The 25,488-nt window shown below is 52.8% G+C and overlaps 2 protein-coding genes across 9 annotated transcripts in view; one reads left to right on the top strand and one right to left on the bottom strand.

The window, feature by feature from the left end:
* ZC3H7B (zinc finger CCCH-type containing 7B) overlaps positions 1–1,600 on the bottom strand; it is a 57,886-nt gene extending 56,286 nt beyond the window's left edge. Inside the window, exon 1 of one of the 5 annotated variants that reach the window (XM_047741739.1) lies at positions 1,183–1,600. The gene's annotated coding sequence lies outside the window, so the exon portion shown is untranslated. The remainder of the gene's footprint in view (positions 1–1,182) is intronic. The other 4 variants (XM_047741738.1, XM_047741740.1, XM_047741741.1 and 1 more) reach the window with 4 other exon arrangements.
* A 6,112-nt stretch (positions 1,601–7,712) lies between these two features.
* RANGAP1 (Ran GTPase activating protein 1) overlaps positions 7,713–25,488 on the top strand; it is a 32,351-nt gene continuing 14,575 nt past the window's right edge. Inside the window, exons 1-5 of one of the 4 annotated variants that reach the window (XM_047741746.1) lie at positions 7,713–7,790; positions 12,869–13,018; positions 17,657–17,784; positions 21,099–21,158; positions 23,755–23,934. In XM_047741746.1, coding sequence (XP_047597702.1) covers positions 12,907–13,018; positions 17,657–17,784; positions 21,099–21,158; positions 23,755–23,934 — 480 coding nt within the window. In that variant the 5' untranslated portion in view covers positions 7,713–7,790; positions 12,869–12,906. Of the gene's footprint in view, positions 7,791–9,533; positions 9,768–12,080; positions 12,261–12,868; positions 13,019–17,656; positions 17,785–21,098; positions 21,159–23,754; positions 23,935–25,488 lie in introns of those variants that run through there. The other 3 variants (XM_047741745.1, XR_007129460.1, XM_047741743.1) reach the window with 3 other exon arrangements.

Genomic DNA, 25,488 nt, shown 5'->3' with positions numbered 1-25,488 from the left:
CCAGAAAACCGACAAAGCTGCTGTTGGCCCCCAGTCCCCCAGTCCAGGACAAGCCCCCTTCTCCAGCCACAGACTCCCCAGCCCTCCTTTCCTGGCCCCAGCCCCTACTCTTCCCCATTGATGCCATGTTGGCACCAGAGCCATCAGGGGCAGGGGCAACGTTTCTACGTTCTCGTTTTGTTTTGTTTTCCTCCTGGGAAAACTGCTTTGTCTCTGTGCAAGACCCTTAAACCAGGCACCTTATAAATATCCGAGCCAGAGAGATTTTAAAAAGGAAAGGGGGGAGAGGAGGGAGCAGGCCCGGGGCCGGGGCGGGAAAGAGGGGGGTACCGGAGGCCCTCTGAGGGCGGCAGGGGGTCGGAGGCCTGGGTCAGTGACTCTGGGGCGCCCATCTCCGGGGGGCGCCCCCCAAGCCCTGGAGCTGCACCCCCACCCCCCCAGTCCCCGCGCGCTCCTGGCACAGCGACCCGCCGCTCAGGCCTCCCAGCCCAGGGATGGATCTCGCGACCGGAAATGCCCCGCTGCCCAGACCGCGCCCCCCTTTCCTGCCGCCCCCTCCCCCCCCCAATCCCGGCCGGGCCGCAGGCCCGGGATCCCCGGGCTCGCGTGGCCGCCGCAGCCGACAGAGGCGACCCGTCGGCGGCCGCGGTCCTCGGCCCTTGCTGCGGTCCCCTCAACTCTCGGCGCTGCGGGACTAAGGCGCACACAAAAGGAAGGGGCGCGCTGCCAGAAACGCCCCTGCCAGCCCCCTCGACCCCCTTCGCGGGGGCCGGCAAAGCATCCGCGCACCCCAAAGCTCCGGACGCCGAGGCGGGAGCCCCCCACGCAAGAAAATTCCAAGGCACTCCCCCACCCCACACCGGGAGCTGCAGGGGCGGCCAAATCACCCAGCGGCAGGTGCCCCCGGCCGCACAACTTTGAAACTTTGGGGCAGGGCACGGGGACGGGGAGGGGGAGCCCCAAAAAGGAGGAAATGAGGATTTGGCGGCTCTTTCTTTATTTCTGCAAAATGCACTTTGCGGGTGGCCCCGCGCAGCTCCGGCCTGGCCCGGGCTTCCCCCGCGCCTCCTCCCGGCCCGGCGCGGCCCCCGGGGCGCCCCCGAGCCCTCCCGCGCCCGCCGCCGGGACGCGGTCGGGCCCCGGCCTCTGCCCCGCCGGGCTCGGGCCGCGCGCAGCACTCACCTCGGCCGGGCTGCGCTCCCCGCGGGCCTGCGCCGAGCCCGATAAATGGTATGCTATGACTAGAGGTATGATTACGTTATTATTATTAGTAATAATAAGAGTAAATGCTATTTAATTACGGGCGGCCGCATCGTGCTCCCGGCGCCGCCGCCCCGGCAGCTCGGTCCATGTGGCTCCGGAGCGCTTTACTTTCATTTCCAGCCCCTCGGCCGGCCGCTCGCGGCAGCACCCGCTGGAGGCACCGTCTCCTGCAGCTCTTCCTCCTCGGGTCCTAGAGCGCGGCTGCCCTCGCCTCGCGCCCGGGGTGGGCGGCGCGGGCTGCGCACCTGGGGGCGGGGAAGTCCCCCTGCCCCGTGCAGAGCTCCGGCCTGGAAGCCACCTTTATTTTCTTTCAACGTGGACTTCCCTTTTAGGGCTTTTTCCTTGGGCGAGTCGTTGCTGGTCCAACTCTGCGCCTCGGCCCTTCCTGGTAGGTGGAGGGGCTCCCACGTTGCCAGGTGCTTTCACTAAAGCCCCCGGCCCCAACCCACGGATGAGGACCGGAGGCTCAGAGAAGCATCAGACCCCCCCAGTGGGCTGGTGTTTTATGTTTGAGGTCTTTCCGGAAAGGGTTTGAGGGTACTTAGAAGACCCAGTAGGTAAAGGGAGATGACCCAGAGAGGCGGGCTGTCTGGCCTTCCCCGCAGCCGCCCCTGAGAGCCCGGCAGGCCCAGGCTGGATTTGAATCCCGAGCTTCTGATTCCAAATACCGTGTCATCCTCGCTGCCACTACCTGCGCCCTTGATTCCAGACGACTCCCACACCCCGTGAGAGTTCTCTCAAATGTCCTTCTTTCCTCCTTTTAATTTCAGACACACACACATGCACTTACATATGCACGCACACACACATACTTACATGTGTATATGTATGTACATATGCGTACATGTGTGCATTTTAATTATTGAGGATCGGCTGTGACCCCAGCAGACTGTATAAATGTTAGCTCTTCCCCAAACCTTTGCACCAGACACATCTTAGAAGCTGGGGATACATTGGTGAGACAAAAATTTTTTAAGGTTTTAATTATTTATTTGACACAGAGAGAGCGCATGCAGGGGGAGCAGCAGGCAGAGAGGGAGGGCGAAGCAGGTGGTCCACTGAGCAGAGAGCCTGACGTGGGGCTTGATTCAAGGACCCTGGGATCATGACCTGGTGAAAGGCAGACATTTAACTGAGGGAGCCACACAGGTGCCGCTGTAGGATAGATTTTTAACATTTAAACATACTGTCTTAAGTGCAAGGAGCACAAGAACCTGGAGAGGTGTCTACTTATTTAATTCTCATAATGATCCTGAAAGCTTGGTTTTATTTATTTGGGGGTGTATATATTTATTTATTTGAGAGAGAATGAGTGGGGGTTGGGGCAGAGGGAGAGGGAGAGAAAAGATTCTCTGCTGAGTAAGGAGCCCTAGGTGGGGCTTGTTCTTAGGACCCTGAGATCATGACCTGAGCGGAAATCAAGAGTCAGATGCTGGGGCGCCTGGGTGGCTCTTGGGTTAAAGCCTCTGCCTTTAGCTCGGGTCATGATCCGGGCTCCTGGGACCAAGTCCCACATCTGGCTCTCTGCTCAGTGGGGAGCCTGCTTCCCCCTCCCTCTGTCTCTGCCTATCTCCCTGCCTACTTGTGATCTCTGTCTGCCAAATAAATAAATAAATAAATCTTTTTTTTTTTTTTTTTTTTTTTAATGAAGAGCAGAGTCCAGAGGTCCTTGGACTTACTGCAGAGCAGGATTTGCTTAAAATGAAGATATCTAATCCCCAGCTCTCAAAAGATTCTAATTCGGGGTGCCTGGGTGTCTCAGTCACTGGGCGTCTGCTTTCAGCTCAGGTTATTATCCGGGGGTCCTGGGATCGAGCCCCACATCGGGGCTTGTGTGCCCTCTTTCACTGTACCTCTCTCTGTCAAATAAATGAATAAAATACTTTAAAAAAATTCTGATTCAGCATTTCTAACAAGCACCCCTTGGGGATTCTGATATTTTGTGGGAAATCAACCCCTGGGTCACGTGGGATAGACCCAAGATCGTGGGTTAAAGGCAGCTTCCCTGGAGATTTGGGGAAGCTGGGTGACGGCATTTGGAAGACCAAGGTGGGTGGGAGTCCCAGCTCCCACCTCTTGCTAGCTGGGTGACTGTGGGCAATCTCACATCATCAACTTCCTCATTTATAAATAAAGATAAGAATATCTGATAAATAGGGGCGCCTGGGTGGCTCAGTGGGTTAAAGCCTCTGCCTTCGGCTTAGGTCATGATCCCAGGGTCCTGAGATCGAGCCCCGCATCGGGCTCTCTGCTCAGCGGGGAGCCTGCTTCCGTTCCTTTCCCTCTGCCTGCCTCTCTGCCTACTTGTGATCTGTCAAATAAATAAAATCTTAAAAAAAAAAAGAATACCTGATAAATATACCCCCTGCACAATATACAGTGAACCGCTCTTGACAGTCAATCAGATCAGCCACCACTTGTTACCGTCACCCCCGTGTTGTGGAGGAGGATGCTGAGGCCCGCTGGATCCCCACATCTTGCCTCAAATAAACTAGCTGGCAAATGAAGTGATCCCACCATCCCAAGCGGCTCGTAAAGGAACACATATCCTTTTCCTTTTTTCTTTTTTCAAAAGATTTTATTTATTTATTTGACAGAGAGAGAGAGAGACAGTGAGAGAGGGAGTGAGCACAAGCAGGGGGAGTGGGAGAGGGAGAAGCAAGTTTCCTGCTGAGCAGGGAGCCCGATGTGGAGCTATATCCCAGGGTCCTGGGATCATGACCTGAGCCGAAGGCAGAGGCTTAAGGACTGAGCCTCCCAGACGCCCCTTTTAGGTATTTATGTGAGAGAGCGAGAGAGCACAAGCAAGGAGAGCAGCGGAGGGAGAGGTTAGAAACAGTTCCCCCACTGAGCGGGGAGCCTGATGCAGGGCTCAATCCCAGGACCCTGGGATCATTACCTGAGCCGAAAGCAGAGCCTTAACCGACTAAGCCAGCCGGGTGCCCCTTAACTTTTATTTATTTGTCAGAGAGAGAGAGCACGTGCACAAGCAGGGGGAGCGGCAGGCAGAGGGGAAAGCAGGCTCTCCACTGAAAAAGGAGCCTGATGCACGGCTCGATTCCAGGATTCTGGGATCATGACCTGAGACCAAGACAGACACTCAACCCACTGAGCCACCCAGGCGACCCCCTTAACTTTCTTTTTTTCTTTTTTTAAAGATTTCATTTATTTATTTGACAGAGATCACAAGCTGGCAGAACATGGAGGGGGCAGGCTCCCTGCTGAGCAGAGAGCCCAATGGGAGGGGCGTGGGGGGGGGGCTTGATCCCAGGACCCTGGGATCATGACCTGAGCTGAAGGCAGTTGCTTAACCAACTGAACCACCCAGGTACCCCCTTAACTTTATTCTTAATGCTCTTTTGCATTTATGCATTTTTTTAAAATTCCTGTAAGTATTTATTAAAAAATTATTTCCAGTTGCCTGGATGGCTCAACGGGTTAAGCGACTGCCTTTGGCTCAGGTCATGGTCCTGGGGTCCCAGGATTGGGCCCCACATCGGGCTCCCAGGTTAGTGGGAAGTCTGCTTCTCCCTCTGACCTTCTCCCCTCTCATGCTCTCTCTCACTCTCTCTCAAATAAATAAATAAAATCTTAAATAAATAAATAAATAAATTCTTTTGTTCCGGGTGCCCTGGAACAAAATAATTCTTTTTTTTTTTAAGATTTTATTTATTTATTCAACAGACAGAGATCACAAGTAGGCAGAGAAACAGGCAGAGAGAGAGAGAGAGGGGAGGAAGCAGGCTCCCTGCTAAGCAGAGAGCCCAATGTGGGGCTGGATCCCAGGACTCTGGGATCATGACCTGAGCCGAAGGCAGAGGCTTTAACCCACTGAGCCACCCAGGCGCCTCAACAAAAGAATTCTTAAAGGAGAAAATAATCTACCAAAAGTATTTGGTATCAGGAAACTCTCCAGAAACATGAGGCCACAATTTAAGCTCCTCCACAGACAACATTCTTTTCTGTCTCACTCACCTTTGGATTCCAAGAGCCAGAACAGTGCCTGGTACATAGTAAATACTCAATTACTATTTGTGGGGGGAATGAATTATTTTAATTATGGTTATTTATCAAAGTTTAAAAAGGTCATGTAGGGGCACCTGGGTGGCTCAGTGGGTTGAAGCCTCTGCCTTCAGCTCAGGTCATGATCCCAGGGTCCTGCGATTGAGCCCCACATCAGGTTCTCTGCTCAGCCAGGAGCCTGTTCCCCCCGCCGGCCCCCGCCGCCTGCCTCTCTGCCTACTTATGTCTCTCTCTGTCTGTCAAATAAATAAAAATAAAATCTTAAAAAAAAATTAAAAAAAAAAATAAAAAGGTCATGAATTCTGATGGGGAGCCCTGGGCTTGAACCCAGAGGAGAATGTGGTTTGAGTGGTCTTTAACAGAATCATCTGTTAGCAGCAACTTCCCACCAGGGGAGGTAACCCTTGGGGGTGAGGGGGCAAACTCCTCTGCAATGCTGGGAGGCCAAGCCTACCACCTTTCTCTAGGAGCCCTAAGGGAGCACCGCACCGGCACCCTGATGGATCTTGGGAATTTCTCTCCACATTCCTCACATGTCTGGCATAATTCAGGCATTTGTCTTTGATCTCACTAAATGGCAAGTCTGCAGCCTTAGTAGCTCTTAGTACCAGTATAAATATTGTTATTTATTCCATTTACAATTAGTGATTAAGTTTGTTTTCAGGCATCACAATGGAATTTAAAACACTCAGTTAAAGTGAACCAAACTAATCAGAGACAGCCTGCTTTTCTCTTCAAAACATCCTTTAAAAACAAAAGAAAAAGAAGCTGCAGAGAGACAGAAAGGTCTAAAACATTCTCCTTTCCCCTTATACCCACCTCATACTCACAGAATGAATTGTTTTCCGTGTGTATTGAAAAGGACCCCAGAGATCTGGCTTCTGCTCTTTTTTATCTTGGGGTGCCTGGCTGACTCATTTGGTAGAGCAAGTTACTCTTGATTACTGGGATCATGAGTTCAAGCCCCACGCTGGGCATAGAGCTTACTTAAAACAAACAAAAAAACCTACTGTCTCTTGTCTAAATTACTGTGTAATTTGGACAGGTCACTTAACCTCTCTGGTCCTCAATTCTTTGAAGTGTTGAAGATAGGCATGGCCTGAGATGGCTCTATCCATCTGTGAAAGGCTATGATTCCATTTACTAGGCAAGCAAAACTAGCTCTCAGGTGATACCTTGAAAGGGAGAGTGAGTGAGTTGCTGAAAGAGGAGAGATGACAAATGTGTTGCTTGGAAACACTGATGGCTCTGGACTCCTCTGACACTGTGTACCATTGTGTAACCTCCTTCTCCCAGTCTTCCCATTTTAAAGTGGTTTAAGACAGAATCTAGATTCAGGTGTAACAAACAGAATCTGGATTGCTAAGGGGTGATGTTGGGCTGTTTTGGTGATTTTGAGTGTAGCACGTGAACATGTTCAGACAGAACATTTACTCTCCCCCAGGCTCTCATTACCTCCTAATACCTCTTTAGCCCTTGAAGGCTGTTGTTTCCTTTTCTCTCCTTTTCAATTAAGTACAATGCACACCCCGCGTGGGCCTTGGATTCACTACCCTGAGATCAAGAGTCGCATGCTCTATGGACCGGACCGAGCCAGCCAGGCACCCTGAAGGCCATTGTTTCTGCTAAGAATTCCCTTCCAAACCTGAAAATCTTATGACCCATCCGTTAGGTGAGGACAGGGAAGATCACCTAAGATGTTCTACTGTCTGCCCTCCTCTTCTCTCTGGGAGGTCTCTGTCAGAAGGTCAAGGAGGGCCTCAGAAAGAAAAACTGGAAAAAGGAGGCTGGGGATCACCCCAAGGAAAATCCAGACTGATTTGATCAGTGCTAGCTGTAATCAGCACAGGAATAGCATCAGGCCTAATTGGGAGCATCTCAGCCTTCTCAGATGATGACTCATTTTAAGCAAACATCCAGTGACCCTGACTGGAATCCAGTTCAAATGAGGAAACGGGAAGCACTTACGACAAGTGAATCCCGGAAAAGACGCTGTCAGGTTGGGTACAGTACCTGCCCCAAAGCTCTCCCAGGTTGACAGGGACGCTGCCAATAATATTATTAATGTTGTGGAAAAGCCCTCAGAGCTGCAAATCAGCCACTGTGGGGACTTGAAGCTTCCTGTAGGGCCTAGAGGTAGGTGACTCATTCTGGACAGCGTGGTGTAGAAAAGCCTCCCGGAGGAGATGGCATTTGCCATGGGCCTTATAGGCAGAGGAGGAGAGGGTGGGTGGAAAGAGGACCCACCTCTCAGGAGTGGTGTGAACCAGGGTATAGAGCTTGTTTTCTCATCTCTCTGCTGGAAGGGGTGGCAATGATGCCCGCTTCCTTTGTGGTTGTAAAGATTAAATTAATTGTGTGTGAAAAGATCTGGCATATAATATATCTAACTTTCAATTGCAGGTAAAGCAAAAATCATGTGCGTGGGCCAAGTTGTGAGAGGTGACTTTGGAGAAGGCTGCATATGTTGATGGTGATTATCTCTGGGTGCTAGAGTTTCTCGGGTAATGTTTACTTTTCTCTTTATCCTGTTCTATGTTGGTTGAAGTATTTATAGCAAACACATGTTATTTATATAATGGATAAAATGTTCTTTGTGAAAAGAAAAAAAGAAAAGCTATTTGTGTTCTGATACCTAAAAAATTAAAACCTAGGGGAAAGTAGCAGAACTGTTCAAAGAACCCCCCCTATACCCCCCCCCCCCCACCCAGATTCACTTATTTTGAACATCAGGCCACATGCGCACTCTCTCTTTACGTATAAATACATTTTTTGAACTATTGGTAAGTCGGTTACTGATATCACACCCCTAATTATTTAAGCATACATTCCCAAGAACAGGGGGCAGTCTCTTACATAACCCAGCACAATAATAACAATCAATAATTTTTTTTAAAGATTTATTTATTTGACAGAGAGAGAGATCACAAGTAGGCAGAGAGGCAGGCAGAGAGAGAGGAAGGGAAGCAGGCTTCCTGCTGAGCAGCGAGCCCGATGCGGGACTCGATCCCAGGACCCTGGGATCATGACCTGAGCCGAAGGCAGCGGCTTAACCCACTGAGCCACCCAGGCGCCCCCAATCAATAAATTTTTTAAAAAGATTTCATTTATTTACTTGAGAGAGTGAGAGAGAGATGAGAGGGGAGAAGGTCAGAGGGAGAAGCAGACTCCCCGCAGAGCTGGGAGCCCAGTGCGGGGCTCAATCCCAGGACTCTGGGATCACGACCTAAGCCGAAGGCAGTGGCGCAACCAACTGCGCCACCCGCGCGCCCAACAATCAATAACTTTAACACTGATACAATGCTATTATCTAATATGCAGTCAGGTTTCGCTAAACTGTCTCCATATTGGCCTTTAAAGTAATTTCCTCCCCAGTCCAGGATCCAGTCCACGACCCCTGTTTGCATTTAGTTGTCATGTCTTTTTTAGTCTCCTTAAATCTGCAACAGTTCCTCAGATTTTCTTAGTCTTTCATGACACAGACATTCTTGCAAGAGTACAGAGCGGTTATTCTAACTGTAGCGGAAGAAGCTGTAACTCAGTTGGGTTTGGCAGATGTTTCCTCAGGATTAGGTTAGTCTTACGCATTGCTGACTGCACGGTCCCATGCGTCCTTCTCAGTGCATCACTTCAGCAGGTGTGCGATGGACGTCAGTCTGTCTTGTTACTAATGTTAACGTGTACCATTTAGTTAAGGTGGTTTCCCGGCTTCTCTAACATAGGATAGCCATTTCCCCTTTTTAATTATCAAACAACTTGCAGCTATTTATGTGAAAGCCTTCGAATGGCCTTTCAATTTCATGGGATTAAAAAGGCGAGGCTTTCCTTTGAGGAAACGGATACGTATTTCTTGCTGAACAGATCCAACAGCACGCCTTCGGGAGCACTAGCCTTTGTCTATAAAGATAGGTGAGCGTGAACCTTTCCGGAAAGGCTGAGTCGGCTGGACCGCAAGACTTGACGGGAATTGTAGTCTCTCTGGGCGCCCGGGGTTACACGCCGCCCTGTGGCCTCCTGGAGAAAGAGCCAGAAGCCGAAAAGGGAGGGCGCAGAGGGAGAGGGCGGTGGCGCGCTGGGACGCGGTGCTTCACGGGACTGGTAGTTCGTGGGCGCACTCCTACCGCGGCCACCGCCCCCCTCTCAGGAGAACTCGACTACCATACCCGATAGGCCACGCGCGCGGGGGGAGGGAAACCCGGCCTGGGCCTCGAACAAATCAAATCGAAGGAAAGAAACTGCCGGCTTTCAAAATCCTCCTCCTCCGCCATCATCCGCCGCCGTGCGGGGAGCAGGGGGTGTCGGAGACGCGAGTGGCGAGAACTGCCGAGAGAGCTTACGGAAGAGCGGGCGGGTATCGGGACCTGTGGGCTCGGAGGCGGCGACCCCGACCTGACCTGACCCGGACCCTAAATCATTTCCCGCCCCCGCCGGGCGGACGCGCGCGCTCAGGTTGTCCCACGCGGCGGCGCCGCCTGTTTACGGTAAGGGTCGGGGTCTCTTTCCTTTCCCCGTCACCTGCCTGGGATGGGGGCGTGGGGGCGGCGCGTCCTTGCATCTGGGCGAGGAAGGTGTGGCGCTCCTGTGCGCCTTCTGGGTTTCTTCAAGGCCTTATCCCCTGCGCTTCCACGGCCAAGCGCGGAGGGGCTGAGAGAGGGGGTGCTGGGGGGGCACAGGCCCCTTTCCCAGATGGGGAAACTGAGGCTTGGAGAGGGCGTCTGGCGCAGTTGCCCCCAGTGGCGTCTCTTGTTGGCGTCGGTGACAACTGGGGGTGGTGCGCGTCCTCCGGGAATCCCGGATGGTGCTCCCGCGCCTCCCGCCTGTCATTTGAGGCCCGCACACGCGCGTCGCTCCCCTGTCGCCACCTCCCCATAGCCCCACGCCCGCGGAGGGCCTGGGCTGGCGCCGTAGCCCCTGAGATCGCCATGAGTCACTGCTGACGCTTCGCAGGAACGGTAGATGTGCACCCGAGAAAATCTGCGACTTTCGTGCCCGAAAAGGAGAGTACCGTTTGTGTATTTACTGACCCTTTGCAGACCTAGGGCGAATCAAGCACCTCTCTGTGCTTCGTTTTGGCAGTCTTCAAAGTGGATGTTGTGTATGTGTATTGGACTGAGGAACAGGCCGTTTTCTAGCTGAGAAGTTCTGTGTTCCAGTAGGAGCATACCTGGGAGCCCCACCACCATTTCTCTTGCCTCAAATTGGCCTATCCAGAACTGCAAGTGATGGCGGGGTTTCCGGCTCTTGTTTATTTAGTGTCATCTCTTCATTTTTGGATTACCTTCCAGATGCCAGGTCTTAGGTTGCATTTAAGTGATCCTGTCAAAACGTCTGTCAGAGCCTGCTTTTCTCTGTTAAAAACCCACCAATGGCTCTCCTTTTCACTCAGAGTAAAAGCTACAATTTTTAAATGGCCTTTGTGACTCTGGCCTCTTGCTAATTCTCTTTTCTAATTTCTTGCTTTATTTCTCCTTCCCTCTCAGCCTTCCAACACCACCGGCCTCCTTGCAGTTCCTCTAATCTCCTCTCTTCCCCCCCACCAAGAGCCTTTGGTTTTGCTGTTTGGTTTGCAGGAATGCTTTTCCTTCAGATACCTGCCTGGCCCAGACCTTGATATCCTTCAAGTCTTTGTTTCTTTCCTAATAATATCTTCTTTAACCATTCTGATTTGTTTTTTAAGTAGGCTCTATGCCCAGTGTGGAGCCCAACATGGGGCTTGAACTCCTGACCCTGAGATCAAGACCTGAGCTGAGGTCAATAGTCGGTCGCTTAACCAACTGAGCCGCCAGGCACTCCTCTAACCAATCTGTTTTAAATTGCAACCCCCAGAAAACTCCTTACCATCTTCTCTATTTGTTTTTCTTTTTATCATTGTTTTAAGATACTACGTATCTTGTGGAGAACACATGTTCTAAGGGTTGCATGGCTGGCTCAGTTGTTAGAGCTTGGGACTCTTGATCTTGGTGTTGTGGGTTTATACCTTACATTGGGCGTAGCAATTACTTAAAAAATAAAATTTTAAGAGGTGCCTGCATGGCTCAGTCATTGGGTGTCTGCCTTCGGCTCAGGTCATGATCCCAGAGTCCTGGGATGGGCCTGCTCAGTGGGAAGCCTGCTTCTCCCTCTCTCACTACCCCCGCTTGTGTTCCCTCTCGCTGTGTCTGTCAAATAAATGAATAAAATCTTTAAAATAAGTAAATAAATAAAACTTAAAAAAAGAGAGAAAGAACACTTATTTTAAGAAGGCACGGTTTTTTTCATTCACTGCTGTGCTTCCGGTATCTGGAACAAGTGTAGGACATAGTAGTACACAATAAATGTTTGTTGAATGTATGAAAAGACGCCTCCTTACCCAGAAGAATAATTCATGCTTCCTGGTAAAGATAGACAAACCAGGGTGATCCGGGTTAAGTTAAAGGGAAGGAGGTGGGAAGCCAGCTGTCGGAAGCCCAGAGGACGCGGGGGGGGGGGGGGCGGAAATGAGAGGATTGGGGGCCATCACAATTGTATCTTAAGGATGGATAGATTGGGAAAGAATATGTTCTGGATAAGAAGAAGTCTCTATGGGTCAAGTTCTGTCCCCCATATCAGTCTTCCTTGGTGTACCCTGATTACCTGCCTTTTCCTCTTTAGGAAAATGGAGTGGTCCTTTCTGCCAGTCTGCTGAGTTCTGCCAGGCTGGAAGCTCCTTTCTTTAGGAACTCTGCCCTTGATCTATTGTGATGGTGGCTGTTGTGATGTAGAAACCTCTTGTTTCCTAGGAACCCCTGAGGTCTGGCCGCCATGGGTTGCCCAGTCTCCTGGCCAAGGTTGAAACTGGCTGTGCAGTGGGCTGACCCCTGTGCCCCACGCCCAGAGACATGCCAGCGTGGGTGGTGGGGCATTTCCTGGGATGGATGACCTGGATCCCATAGCCATCTTAGTTCTGTTTGAGGAATGGGACCTTCAAACAGAGAGCAGCCAAGATGATCAGGCAGGTGTGTGCTTGGGGCTCTTTGCTGCTGTTGCTCAGGGACTCAACTGCCATTCACAAGGGACCCAGAAAACGGGCAACTCACATGGCTATGCTTGGTGTCCCAGCTGGAGCATTTGGGCAGGGGAGGAGTTAAAGTAAGATAGTGACTTTCCAGAGGCTAAAATGTGATTTTGCTACATTCTTGCCACTTTCTCCACCTTTCTAGAATTGTTCCTTCCCTAATGCTATTTTCATTTCTCCCAATAGTTTAGCTGTTGGAGTCTTCATAGTGGGGGAAGGGGGGTCAAAACCCTGAAATAGCTGATGTTCTGCCCTCTCCTCCCCAGCTGGGGGTCCCCAGGAGACACACACTCTCTCTCTCTCTCTTTTTAATATTTTACTTATTTATTTATTAAAGAGAGAGAGACACACACACACATACACAGTAAGAGAGGGAATACAAGCAGGGGGAGTGGGCGAGAGAGAAGCAGGCTTCCCGCCAAGCGGGGAACCCGATGTGGGGCTCGATCCCAGGATCCTGGGATCATGACCAGAGCTGAAGGCAGACACTTGACGGAGCCACATGGGCGCCTTGACTCCTCTCTTTTAATGAAACTTTGTCCTGCTCAGTTTGCAGATTTCCAGGGGAGCCCAGCAACGTGACCAGCATGGCCTCTGAAGACATTGCCAAGCTAGCAGAGACGCTTGCCAAAACCCAGGTGGCCGGGGGACAGCTGAGCTTCAAGGGCAAGAGCCTCAAACTCAACACTGCAGAAGATGGTGAGTCCTCACGTGGGCTGGCCCAGGGGAGGAAAGGGAGTGTGCAAACGACCGCTTACTCTACTCGTGCTCAGGCTTGTTTAGCTACATTATCACATTGTTTGTCCTAGTAGCTCTGTGAGATATCGTGGGGCCCATCTAGCAGTGAGGCTCAGAGATGATGTGTCCGCAAGCACGTACGGGCTTCCTTGCTGGTCGTCGTGTTTTTGGAGGCCGTCCTCGCTGGTGACAGCTTAGGTTGGCAAGTGGGAAGGGATAGTAAACAAGGAGGGACCACAACAGCAGTCTCAGGATATAGCCCCTGACGTCTTCAGACCTTTACCACCATGATCCCAGACTGGGCTGGGAGTACTGGTTGCCCTCCCCAGAGCTAGGACCCTCTTGGTGGTCTGGTCCATGTACCTGAATGCCCCTGGCAGAGGGATGGATGTTCTTGTCTGTGTAGAGGAACGAGGACTGGAGGGAATTAGGAACAAGAACATAGGCCCTGCCTTTTCATCCCTAGCCAGAGCCTGGCTAACTCTCATCAACCCGGAATCCCCTGGCGTTTGGAAGTGAAGACACCTATGTCAGTACCTGCGAGGTCTCTTGAGGTTCGGGTCCAACCAGGGAAACTGGTCTGGGCTTGCCTGGTTGTCAGGGAGTGTAGGCAGGCTTGTTCCCCTGCACTGGCTCAGAAGCCACTTGAGTCCTTGGGTTGGTGAGAGCGTGGCCATGCACATTCCTAATATCTCTAGAGGGCCTTAAAATTTATAGAGCTCCCCTGTGCTATTGTCACTTTCGATCATGCACCATCCTGGGGGGAGGGAGGTGGAAATGTTACCATTTTATAAAGAAGGAAAAACAATTAGGAAGACCTAACTTGCCCAAGGTCATATAGCTGGTACATAGCAGATCCAGGATTTTAACAGAGGTCCAGCTGAATTTCGGTTCCGGTGTTTCTCAGTAGACATTCAGCTCAGTTCAGGAAACACGAATTTGCTATGAAATGCCATTTGCTGAATGCCGAGTCGACAGTCTTAAGTGCCACGCAAATAGAATCTCATTTTATTTTCCTAAAAGTCCTTGAGGTGAGTTTCATCCCAGTTTGTAGGTTGGAAAATGAAAGCCCAGGGAAGTGAGAGATAGGGTTTGCCTAAGGGCTCAGGTAGAAGCGGTGGAGCTGGGATTAGAGCTCAAGCTTGTCTAGCCTTAAAATCCGGGCAGATCGCCACTTCAGTGGTGCAGGCTGGACCTGCTGCCTCCCATTTTGTAGGTCACCAGGGAGGCCCAGCTACAGTCCGAGCCTCTGAGGAGCTTCTGCCCAGGAGTAGGAAGGGAGGTGCTTGGAGAGCTACCGGCGTGGGGCTGAAGGTGAAGGCTATTCTGAGTGACGTGAACAGAAAGCTGTGGGAAGCTCGGCGAGGGAAAGGGTTCATGTCTGGTTTCAGAGGGCCCCAGAAGTCTCCGTGGATGAGGCCGGGTGTGGACTGTCCTTGGAGGGGAAAGGGCAGTAGAGGCAGGGAGAACCACGTGAGTTAGGCACGGGAGCTGAGACACATAAGGTGGGCTTGGGAGAGAAGAAATCGGGATGCCAGAGGGAGCCCAGTGCAGAGGCCCTTGGATGCTGTGTGCGGGAGCCCGGCGGCTGAGTCCTGGTTCCAGAAAGGGCCTCCGTCTTGGCTGCAAGTGAGCCGGCCCAGTCAGGAGAGGGCACGGGCCTGTGTGAGGATGCCGTGAAACTGATGATGAGAACAAGGCTCTTTCTCTCCCCAGTAAGTCATTTAAGGACCAAAGAAAGGTCTTTCTGCTTCTCCTTGGCTGCGTGGTGAACTCCTGGAACCTGTCACTGTGTGAGGTTGTAGAGGCTGAGAGCAGGCTCTGCCGCCTGGCCTCCTGGCAGCAGGTCTGGACAGCTCAGCCCTGGCCGGTGTTTGAGTCCCACACCTGGGCACCTGGGGGGCTCATCATGAAGCGTCTGCCTTCGGCTCAGTTCATGATCCTGGGGTCCTGGGATCGAGCCCCACATCAGGCTTCCTGCTTGGCGGGGAGCCTGCTTCTCTTTCGCACTCCCCCTGTTTGTGTTCCCTCTCTCGCTGTCTCTCTCTTTCTGTCAAATAAATAAGAAAAAAAAAAAAAAAAGAACTCCATCTGGATCGAAAACAAGTGAGAGAGGCCACCCAGTGGTGATCCCTGCCTTCCTGTCCCTTCTCCCATGTTGATGCTTTTTCTTCCAGCTCTGAATTGTGCCTGTCACTCTCCCCAGGGCTGAACTCTCTGTGCTTGCATCACTCGTATAGCAGAAGTCTTCCCTTGGGGCCCTGGCGTCTCTGTTGCCTGGCTCTTCAGGACTGCCCAGACGTCCCCATGAGCAGCTGTCCTCCCTCCTTGTTCAGCTGGCCGGTCTCTGGCTGTTGGGGGGGCTCCGTTTGAGAGCAGGTGGTCCGAGGGGCCGAGAGATTATTTCAGCCCTCGTGCCGGCTACAGAGGACACCTCGGCACCTGGGACCCAGCGTCAGGGGAGGGATTGAGGGGGTGGGGATGGGGGGAGCACTGCATAAAGTCCATGGTTGTGCGCCGAAGCAAGGATTTGGAGAGGAGCACATGGGTAGAGTTTCAGAAGACCAGTCTGAAACCTAGCTCTGCTCTTTTCCTGAATTTCTGGGCAGAGTTGCTTCATTCCTTTAAACCTCAGCTTCCCCTTCTAGAAAATGGGAGGCTCGTACCTGTCCAGCCTTCTGGTTGTGAAATGAGAAAAGGAAAATGAGTCCTGGTCACCATCTTCTGGCTGTGTGACCTCAGTAGGCGTGTACGTGCTCTCTGTGTCTCAACATACTCCGTTGTGAAATAGACGGAGCAGTGACTAGACGGTGTGGGGGAGAAGGCCGAGCATTCCTCTCTGCGGGGCTTGGTAGTGAGTAGAGGCAAAGTCCCTGCTTTCATGAGCTGGAGCTCATGGCCCAGTGAGGAGGGGCGTATGAACCCAGTCTCCATGTAATGATAAGTCATCACTCCGGAGAGTGTAAAATTGTAGCAGGCAGCGTCTGCGGGGAGACCAGGGCTGTGAAACCTGCCAAGCAGGATCTGACCTGCCTGGGAGTTCAGCAGGGCTTCCTGGGGAGGTGCTACTGGCTGCTGGCGGCCTCAGCCTGGGGAGGGAGGCATGTGCGCAGGCCCCACCGGGACAGCTTGTCTGCCAGCTCCTTATAGGTTGCAAATCACCACCTTTCTGAAACCCTCTCTGTGGCCTTTGTCACCTAAAAGGTCAAGTCCAACTTTTCTCTCCTGTGCACATCTCCATCTCTTCCCCACCACCTCACCCCACTCTGTCTTATGCCGGCCAGGCTAGATGGGTTTTGTCTCATGCATCTTGTGTGTTCTTGTTTAGGTTATAAAATTAATACGTGCTCATTATAGAATACAGAAACATTGAAAGAAGGCAAAAAGCCCATATCTTCATTATCTCACCCCCCAGGATACAACTACTTTTAATTTTGGTGCGTTTTTTTCCTTGCTTTTTTCTAACCATAGCTGAGTTCCTTCTTTTTTTTTTTTCTTTCTCTCTCTCTTTCTTTCTTTCACAATTTGGATCATAATTAGAGATACTTTTTTTTTTTTTTAAGGTTTTGTTCCTGTATTTGACATAGCGCGAGAGGGAACACAAGCAGGGGGAGTGGGAGAGGGAGAAGCAGGCTCACCGCTGAGCAGGGAGCCAGATGCGGGGCTCGATCCCAGTACCCCGGGATTATGACCTGAGCCGAAGACAGATGCCCAACGACTGAGCCACCCAGGCGCCCCAATTAGAGATACTTTAAAAGCTGCTTTATAACTTGATGTTAGGAATAAATTGAGCAGTTAATGAAAAAGCACAGACACAGCCATAATTGCAGCACCTAGAGATAAAACTGTTTTAACATTGGGTTTCTATCCTTTTAGAGCTTGTAGGATGTGTGTGTGTGCGTGTGTGTGTGCATGTGCATTTGTAAGGTAGAATATATAACATTTTATTTTTTAATTTTTATTTATTTATGTTTTTTAATAGGTATAACATTTTGAAAGTGTGATCAGACCAAACACCCATGGAAAACCTCATTTTTCACTTGACACTATGACATGAATATTTTCCAAGTCAGGCAAACACCTGTGGCACCATTCATAATGACGTCAGTATAACTGTGTAATGTACTCCGGTGAATTAACCTTTTCATCGTAACAAAAACGATACAGTAGTGAACGCCCCACACATGAATCATGTAACACTGAGAGCCTTTCTGTTATTGCACCTGCTGGAGTCTCACTTGGATGCCGTTTCTCTGCTTGACCTCGTGCATTCCCTGTGCAGGAAGGCTCCACCCACGCCACCATAAGGTGCCCCAAACCCCTTCTTCGCCCCATGTGGCCAGCTTCTTTCTTCCTTTGGCTCCCAAGCCTTCCATCCCAGCCTGTTTTAATACTCAGTACAGAGGAATTTTCTTTTTAGTCATGTCCCCTGCTAGACTGCGAGCCTGCCTGATTCTCCTTTGCAAGCCAGGGCCCGGCACACGGCAGGCCTATTACTGCTGTTGGAATTGTGAGTGAAGAGGTCGTGGCCGGACTCTGTTCTGCCTCAGTTGTTCGTGACTCCCAAAATCTAAGTTTCTGTTCTTTGGTCCTTCACAGCCAAAGACGTGATTAAAGAGATTGAAGACTTTGATGGTTTAGAGGCTCTGCGCCTGGAGGGCAACACGGTGGGCGTGGAGGCAGCCAGGGTCATCGCCAAGGCCTTGGAGAAGAAGTCAGAGTTGAAGGTGAGGTCCGCATGGTGAGCAGGCCCAGAATGGTTGGGGCCAAGCTTCCACTCACGCCACCACAGCCCCTGCCTATGTCCAGACCCTCCTAGGTCCTGCCTTGTTGGTGGTCACCATGAACAGTTCCCCTTGCTCTGGCCTTCCCAGAGCACAGCCCTGGCCAGGGCACCTCTCCCTGTGTGATGCGTCCATTCGGATCCCCCGGTGACAGACAGGAGTGTCAGAGGTTCATCAGGTAACACGCGTGAAGGATGAAGGGGGATGAAGCAGAACTGGACAGGGTGAGCCTTCAGCTGGCGCTGCAGATTTGGCATCTGTGAGGAGGGAAGGGCCCAGATTTGGGCCACCAGTGCCTTGGACCATGGGGCCTTTCTGGCAAGCACTGAGTTTTCCTAGCCAGGAGCTCCAGAGCAAACAGTGCCCATAGAAGAACCGCGTGTTGGGCAGAAGTGGCCAGGCCTCCGCTCAGCAGCTGGGGCGGGGGTGGTTGGGAAGGTACTGTGCTCCTCATGCTGAATGGCGGGTTCTTTCTTAAAGGTTAGATCCAAGCGGTGCTCCCTTTGGGCCGGCACAGGGATCCTTCTATTCCATTGTGTCCTAAAGGGGGTCCCACTAAATGGCAGTCCCTCGAGATGCTCGGTGAGAAGAGTTGGGGTATCAGGTGTTTCCAATGTCATGGGGGAGTCCCTGTGTGCTCTCCGTTCCTGGGAATCCCGGTGTGCAGAGGCGTGGGCAGGGGAGACCCGCTTTTCTGGCTGTAGATGGTGCTCAGTGCACGCAGTGCACGTGTCCTCAGTCCTTGGAGCACCCTAGATGAGAAAGACTGGGTCTGTTTGTAAGTCAGGGGAACGGAGGCTCGGAGGAGCTGAGTAAACAGCCTAAGATCCTAATGCTGGTCAGCGTGGCACACTCCAGAGTCTGCTGCTCTTTCCTGACCCCGCTGTGGTGGCTGAAGGGAAGGGGCGCAGGGCAAGGGCAGATGGCGTGGATCTGCCCAGTGCGGCCCTGGAGCTGGCTCGTGGGGCGACCCTTACCGTCTATTTCCTCAGGAGGATCACGGTCAGGTTAGTTGCTAGGTGCATCTTCTCTTCTGCCCATGGCCTGTCGTTTCCCTGAGCAGACACGGGGACATCTTCCTAGGAAAAAACTCGACCCTCTGCACTGGCCATTGAAGGGCAGGAACAGAGGACACAAGACCTGGGCCTGAGATTTGTCATCTGAGGGTCTGGGTTCAAGCCCCAGTACTGCCACCTTGTGTTCTGTGGGCTTGCACCAAGTTCCGCTCTGAGTCTGGGCTCCTTTATGAAACCTTTTTCTTCCCTGTGAGGTTGCCGTGGTGAGCAGATGCAGGCTGTGTCACGAGAGAGCATGGCCGCAAGAGTGCCACATGCATTTTGTGTCATCCCGTGCAGGCCCAGGGCCTTGAGTCACCCTGCCCCCACTGGGTCAGGGCCGGGGCAGGTGGGAGCTACCCTTGACCCCAGTAATGCTTGCCAGGGTGCTGGTGTGTGAGAAGATGCTCCCTCTCCTGTTGGACACAGGCGCAAGCTAGGTCTTGACAGATGAGAGAGGTGAGGTCCAGACCCACACGGGTCAGGAGGGGGCTGGGACTGGGCCCAGATGACAGACCAGCCTCATAGCTCTGCAGTAACTACTCTCACTTAGAGACTGTTGAGGCCAAATGCTGTATTGCAGAGATGGGATACTGGGGGTTCAAGATGGGGAGTGGGGAGTGGCAGGCCTGGAGTCAGGTTAAATCAGAATTGGAACCTCATCCTTGTGCCCCAAAACCCCATGCTGACTGTTGGCCCATCAGAGCCGGGTTGGGGAAGCTTCTGGGTGAGAGGCCAGTTGTTAGGGGTTCCAGTGCTCAGGCTCTGGCTGCCTGTCCTGGCCCTGAGCGCCTGCATTCAGGTGTACCTCACTGAGCAGACCCATGTAGACTGTCCCCTAAGGCTCCATGTGTGTTGGTGATTTGCTCTACTGGAGGCCTCGAGAATTCTACAGAAATCAGTTTGCCTGGTACTTAAGGTTGGATTTAGTTTATACATTCCAAGGACTGGATTTTCAGGGGAAAGTTGCTTTCTCTGGCTTCCATCATTCCCAGATTCCCAGGAGAGGCTGGAGCTGTCACAGTTGGAGGGTAGGGCTGTGTGCTTAGAGACCAAATTCCTCTGGCCTGTGTCTTCTCACAGTCTAGCCATAGGGCCACCACCTTTGTGGCCTTACCCAATACTTTCTTTAAATCAGCTCACTTTGATGTAATATAAAAGCAAACATGATCCCTTCTGTAAATGGAAGATGGTATTCTTTACCATAAAAGTAACAAAATAGCATTATTAAATTCTCGTCACTTAAAGGTTATCACCTAAACCTTCTGGGCATGAGGCCTGCTCACGCTTTGTTCAAAACATAGACAAGGGGCGCCTGCGTGGCTCAGTTGTTGAGCGTCTGCCTTTGGCTCAGGTCATGATCCCAGGGTCCTGGGGTCGAGCCCTGCCTAGGTTTTCTTGCTTGTTGGGGAACCTGCTCTACCCCCGCCACTCCCCCTGCTTGTGTTCCCTCTCTGGCTGTCTCTCTCTCTCTGTTAAATAAATAAAATCTTTAAAACAAAACAAAACAAACAAAAAAAAGGCAGACGAGCCAGAAGTGGAGAGGTGGGCAAGATCCACCAGCCCCAAAGCAAGACGGCCCTCTGGAGGTGATCAGGAGGGCTGGGAAGAGTCTTGGGGGGCTCCTGGTGATCAGGAGGGCTGGAAAGAGTCTCGGGGGGCTCCCGGCTGGCTCAGGCCATAGAGCAGGAGACTCTTGATCTCAGGATCATGAGTGTGAACCCCATGCTGGGCAGAGAAATTACTTAAAAAAAGCCTTGAAAAACGAGTAACTTCCTCGCTGCTGGTTTCCCTGTATTGCTTGCTTACCACCTCTGCCACATAAATCCTGTCATGTGTCCCTTGGGCCCAGTGTATGGGAAACTGGTTTTGGAAACAGGGAGTCTGGCGTATTGGCCCTGGCCCTGCCACTGGCCTGCTTGGGGCCTGGGGCCAGTCTCTTCCTTCTCAGCCTGGTTTCTCTCCTGGAAAACGAGAGGGTTGGGCAGATCAGGGTTTTCCCCACACTTCTTTTGAGCCGTGTGTGGCCTTTGGGGCCTCCAGGTACCCCCAGCTTCAGCCAGAGCTGGACAAACGTTTTGCTGAGGAAACCCAACTTCAAAAGTATAGTAATGCTCAGCAGCCCGTGGGTTGCACAGGTGAGGCATCACCCTCAGGCCACCTCTGCGGGCCTCTACTGACTCCTCTCTTCTCCTTCCAAAGCGATGCCACTGGAGCGACATGTTCACTGGGAGGCTGCGATCCGAGATCCCGCCAGCTCTGGTAGGTGCACTGGGCCACCGTTCCCTTCCTCTAGGCACCGTGACCCCTTTGGTAACTCCCAGGTCTGTTTTCACACCTTGTTCACGCTGTGGGGGACTGAGATGCTGAATGGAAGCCCAGCAAGTGCAGTGTCTGCCTGTGTCCTGACCGGCAGGTGGATGTCCAGGCTCTGACAGAGCCAGAGGGTAGGGGCCGGGCCTCTGGGGATGTGAGGCCCAGTCACAGGCAGTGCAGCAGAGCCCCGGGGTCCTGGGGTTCATTTCCCGAACTTTGTGGCTTCACTCCACTGTGACTCTCACTCACCCCACTCTTCTCCCTCTTACCTTTGCACTGTTCGTTCCTTTGCTTCTCGTGGTGGGTGGCTTCCATCCACTCTGCTTTCCATTTCCCCATTCCTGGGACTCAGCTTGGCTTGGGTCTGGTTCCCAGTCTGGGGTTGGGTGGGTCAGGAAGGGGCGTCACTGAGCAGATTGTGGCTGGCCTGGGGCTCAAGGAAAGAGGCAGGTAATAGATAGCCTTTCAGTAACATGGGGCCCAGCCTTCAGGGTGAGGTTCTTGGCCAATTATTGGTGTGAGTGTCTGTTACTAGGTTTCTCACCCTGGTTGTGCTGGGCCTGCCTTCTTAGACCTCCATGCCTCCGGCCAGCACTGTGGTTCCCGAGGTGACCAGGGACTCCCTTCATTTCTAAATCACCTTAGCCTGGGGGCACCTGGCTGATTCCAATGGCAGAGCAAATGGCTCCATCTTCGGGTCAAGTTCAAGCCCCACATTGGGCATAGAGCTTCCGTTTGAATGAATGAATGTATTAATAAGCTAATAAGTTAGTATAATGATGATGATGATGATTCACCTCAGTCCAGTAAACAAGTGTCATTCAGGGAGTGATAGGTGCCCTAATGGGGACCCCAGAGGGAGGGCTCCTCTGTTGAGGGATTGAGGAAGCCCATTGGGAGCTGGTTCTGTTAGTTACAGGCCTCAAAGGGTGACCAAGAACAGGTGAAGGGAGGATTTAGGGTGTAGGTTAAGTAAATTCATTTGGGGGTTTATAAGTAAAAGGATTTAAAGTTAGAAGAGGGGGTGAAGAAAACGTACTTGGGAGATAGGAACTGTGGGCCACGTGTGCATTGTTTTACCTGATTTTTAACATTTAAGTTTTTCGATCTTTGAGAGAGGTTTTTTTTTTTTTTTTTAAGATTTTATTTATTTATTTTATTTATTTGACAGAGAGATAGGGAGGGAACACAAGCAGGGGGAGTGGGAGAGGGAGAAGCAGGCTCTCTGCAGAGCAGGGATCCCAATGCGGGGCTCGATCCCAGTACCCTGGGATCATGACCTGAACTGAAGGCAGATGCTTAACAACTGAGCCACCCAGGCACCTCTGAGGGAGGTATTTTTATCTCCGTATTATGATGACCAGAGTGAGTCTTAGAAAGGGGGAAAGAGAATTTGGGGTCAGAGAAAGGCAGGAGATGCAGGGAAGGTAGGGCAGACACAGAGGGTTTCCGAAGCTCTGGCAGCTGGAGGGCGGGAGGCCAGTGGGGCCAGGCCCCTCCCCGTTCTGTGGGCAGGGGCAACCAGAGAATGGCCCTCCGTTGCTGAGGCAGTGGTGGAGAGGGTACTGGAAAGTACCTCCGCTTTCTTGTTTGTAGCTGAGGGAGGGAGAGCGTTTCCCCTCCCTGACTCTGTCCACTGGGAACCCCGTGCAGGACGCACGCCCAGCCCTGTTTCTGCCCTCAGTCTCTGGCAGGGCCACCTGTCCTCACATCTCTTCGTGGGAAACCGTAGGTATCCCCAGCCCAGCCCGTTCCCAGGAGAGCATGGCATCCTGCCATGTTGGTCTTGGGCTGCAGCTTGGAGATATGCACCCATCTGCCCAGTCACCACCAGGAACCCTGGGGGCATCAGCGGGGCCTGCCTCCTTGCTGCCCGTGCCCTGAAGTGCAGGTCTCCTTCCCTCTGTGGGACCTAGAACCGACCTGAGGCTGTTTCCTCTTCTGTCCCCCACAACCCTGGCCAACCAGCTCCCTCCTCTGCCGCCTGGATCACTGCCTCCCACTCCTGGGCGGCTCTCGGCCTCCAGTCTGCCCTCCTCAGGTTTGGGGGATGTGTCTTCGGTAGCCCTCCCCCCACATCAGAGCCCTCAGAGCTCTCAGGCTCAGGTTCACGGTCCTTGGCCTGACATCCAGGACTCTAGCCTGATGTGGTTCCTCTCTTCCTTCCAGTATCAGCCTCTTTCGGAGGCCACTGCTTGTCTCCAGACACGCAGTATGCTGCCTCACGCTTATGTGTCTCTGTTCACGTTTGTACCGTTGGCTGGAATCTCATGTCCGGTTGACTGGTTCTCATTCAGCTGAGCTCAAGAGCCACCTCCGCTAGGAAGCTTTCTCTCACCACCCCCTGCATACCAGACCCCACGCCCCACCTGAACTGGGAGCCTTCTTCAGGGTTTCTGGTCCCGGGTGTAAAATAGGGACAGTCTGTAGTGAAATGGTCTTTGTCTCTGCCTGGGTGCCCGCTGAGGGCAGGGGGGACCTGGCATAGAAGCTGCCTCCGGGAGGTGTCCGTGAAACTGAGCCGAACCTTCTCTGTGTCCAGACCTCACTAGGAGAGGGACTCATCACCGCCGGGGCGCAGCTGGTGGAGCTGGACCTGAGCGACAACGCCTTCGGGCCCGACGGTGTGCGAGGCTTTGAGGCCCTGCTCAAGAGCTCCGCCTGCTTCACCCTCCACGAGCTCAAGCTCAACAACTGTGGCATGGGCATCGGCGGCGGCAAGGTGGGTGCGGCGGGCCCTCCGCCACGTCCCCCTCCCTCCCTGCCTGCCTGCCTGCCCGCTCTCCTGCTGCGTGGGAGCAGGAAGTATGCGCCTGTGGCCGCCATCTGGGATGGCTGGCCGGGTGCTTTTCTCTCCAGAGGAGAAAGGCCTCAAAGGCAACAGCCTGTGGCCAGTGGGGAGAGGAGGTGGAGGCCTGGAGGGTGGGGTTGCCTAGCAACCATCCCCAGTTCTCGCGTTGTCTTGGCAACACAGAGGCAGTGTCTGCTGGCTCTGCGGAGCGCCGGGCTGGGGCATCCCAGACCTGCTGTGCCCTCGGAACGGCGTGCAGAGCCATGTGAGGCCCGGAGTGTGCGTCGGGGAGAGAGCCCAGGAAGAGAAACCGCTTAGGCCTGGGCACAGCTCACCTTTTTCCTGCACTGGGCCTTGCCCGAGGTGCCTCCCCCATCCTGCCAGCTGGTCCGCTGGTCTGTGTGGAAAGGCGTCTCTTCTCTTCCCAGAGCCTGCACTGAGGGAGCCCAACCTAGCTGGTTCTCTTTTTTCGTCCATTCTGGCTCCTTTAGGCCCAGACACTAGAAAGGCCAGTTCCCATCCTCCCTATCCCCACCCAACGTTCTGCACGTTCTGACCAGAAGAAGAAAAAGGCTAGGACACGGGGACCTACAGCAACTGGGAACGTCTTCTCTCTGAAGATGTCTTAAATGCATTACCCCGATTCTCCCGTCCCCACCAAGAAGGGGGTGATGCTATTCCCATTTTTCTACCTAAGTGGATTTGGGGTTAGAAATCTTGGGTCAAGTCCCCAGATGGCATCGCTGGGGTGGGACTAAGGGATTTGAACCTTCTTTCGTGCCCATTAGAGCAGCAAGAGGAGCCGGTGTTGTGCTCCTGGTGCCCCAGCCTGAGGAGCCAGAGCGGCCTCCCCTGCAAGGGGTGCCTGCTGCCTCTTGCCCCATGGGAGGGAAGGCCGGCTCAGCCCGCCCCGCCAGCCGCACACCCCCCGCCCCCGTCTAATTGGGGAATAAGCTGTGCACGTGTGTGAAGATGTTAACATGTTGGCATCAGCACAGAAAATAGGTCCAGCCCAACCTAGAGCAGGGTGTGCTGAGGGAGCTGGAGACACACCTGGGAAGTGCCCCAGCTTTACCATCGGCTCTCCTCTGCCACGTGGCCAGCCAGGGGACCTGAGGCTCCTAGAGCTGCCTAGGAGTGTGGCATGGCTCAGGGACAAAGACTGAACCCTGTGGCCAGGGGAGCCTCCCTGGCAGCTCAGCTCCACTCTGGGTTTTTGTTTGTTTGTTTTTTGTTTTTTTAAAGATTTTATTTATTTATTTGACAGGGATCACAAGTAGGCAGAGAGGCAGGCAGAGAGGGGGGCGGGAAGCAGACTCCCTGCTGAGCAGAGAGCCCAATGTGGGGCTTGATCCCAGGACCCTGGGATCATGACCTGAGCCGAAGGCAGAGGCTTTCCACTGAGCCACCCAGGTGCCCCATGGGTTTTTTTTATTTTTTGTTTTAAAGATTTTATTTATTTATCTGACAGAGAGATAGACAACA

Source organism: Lutra lutra, chromosome 8 (genome assembly GCF_902655055.1).
Source record: "Lutra lutra chromosome 8, mLutLut1.2, whole genome shotgun sequence".
Classification (NCBI taxonomy): domain Eukaryota; kingdom Metazoa; phylum Chordata; class Mammalia; order Carnivora; family Mustelidae; genus Lutra; species Lutra lutra.
This window is presented reverse-complemented; position numbering and strand designations above follow the sequence as displayed.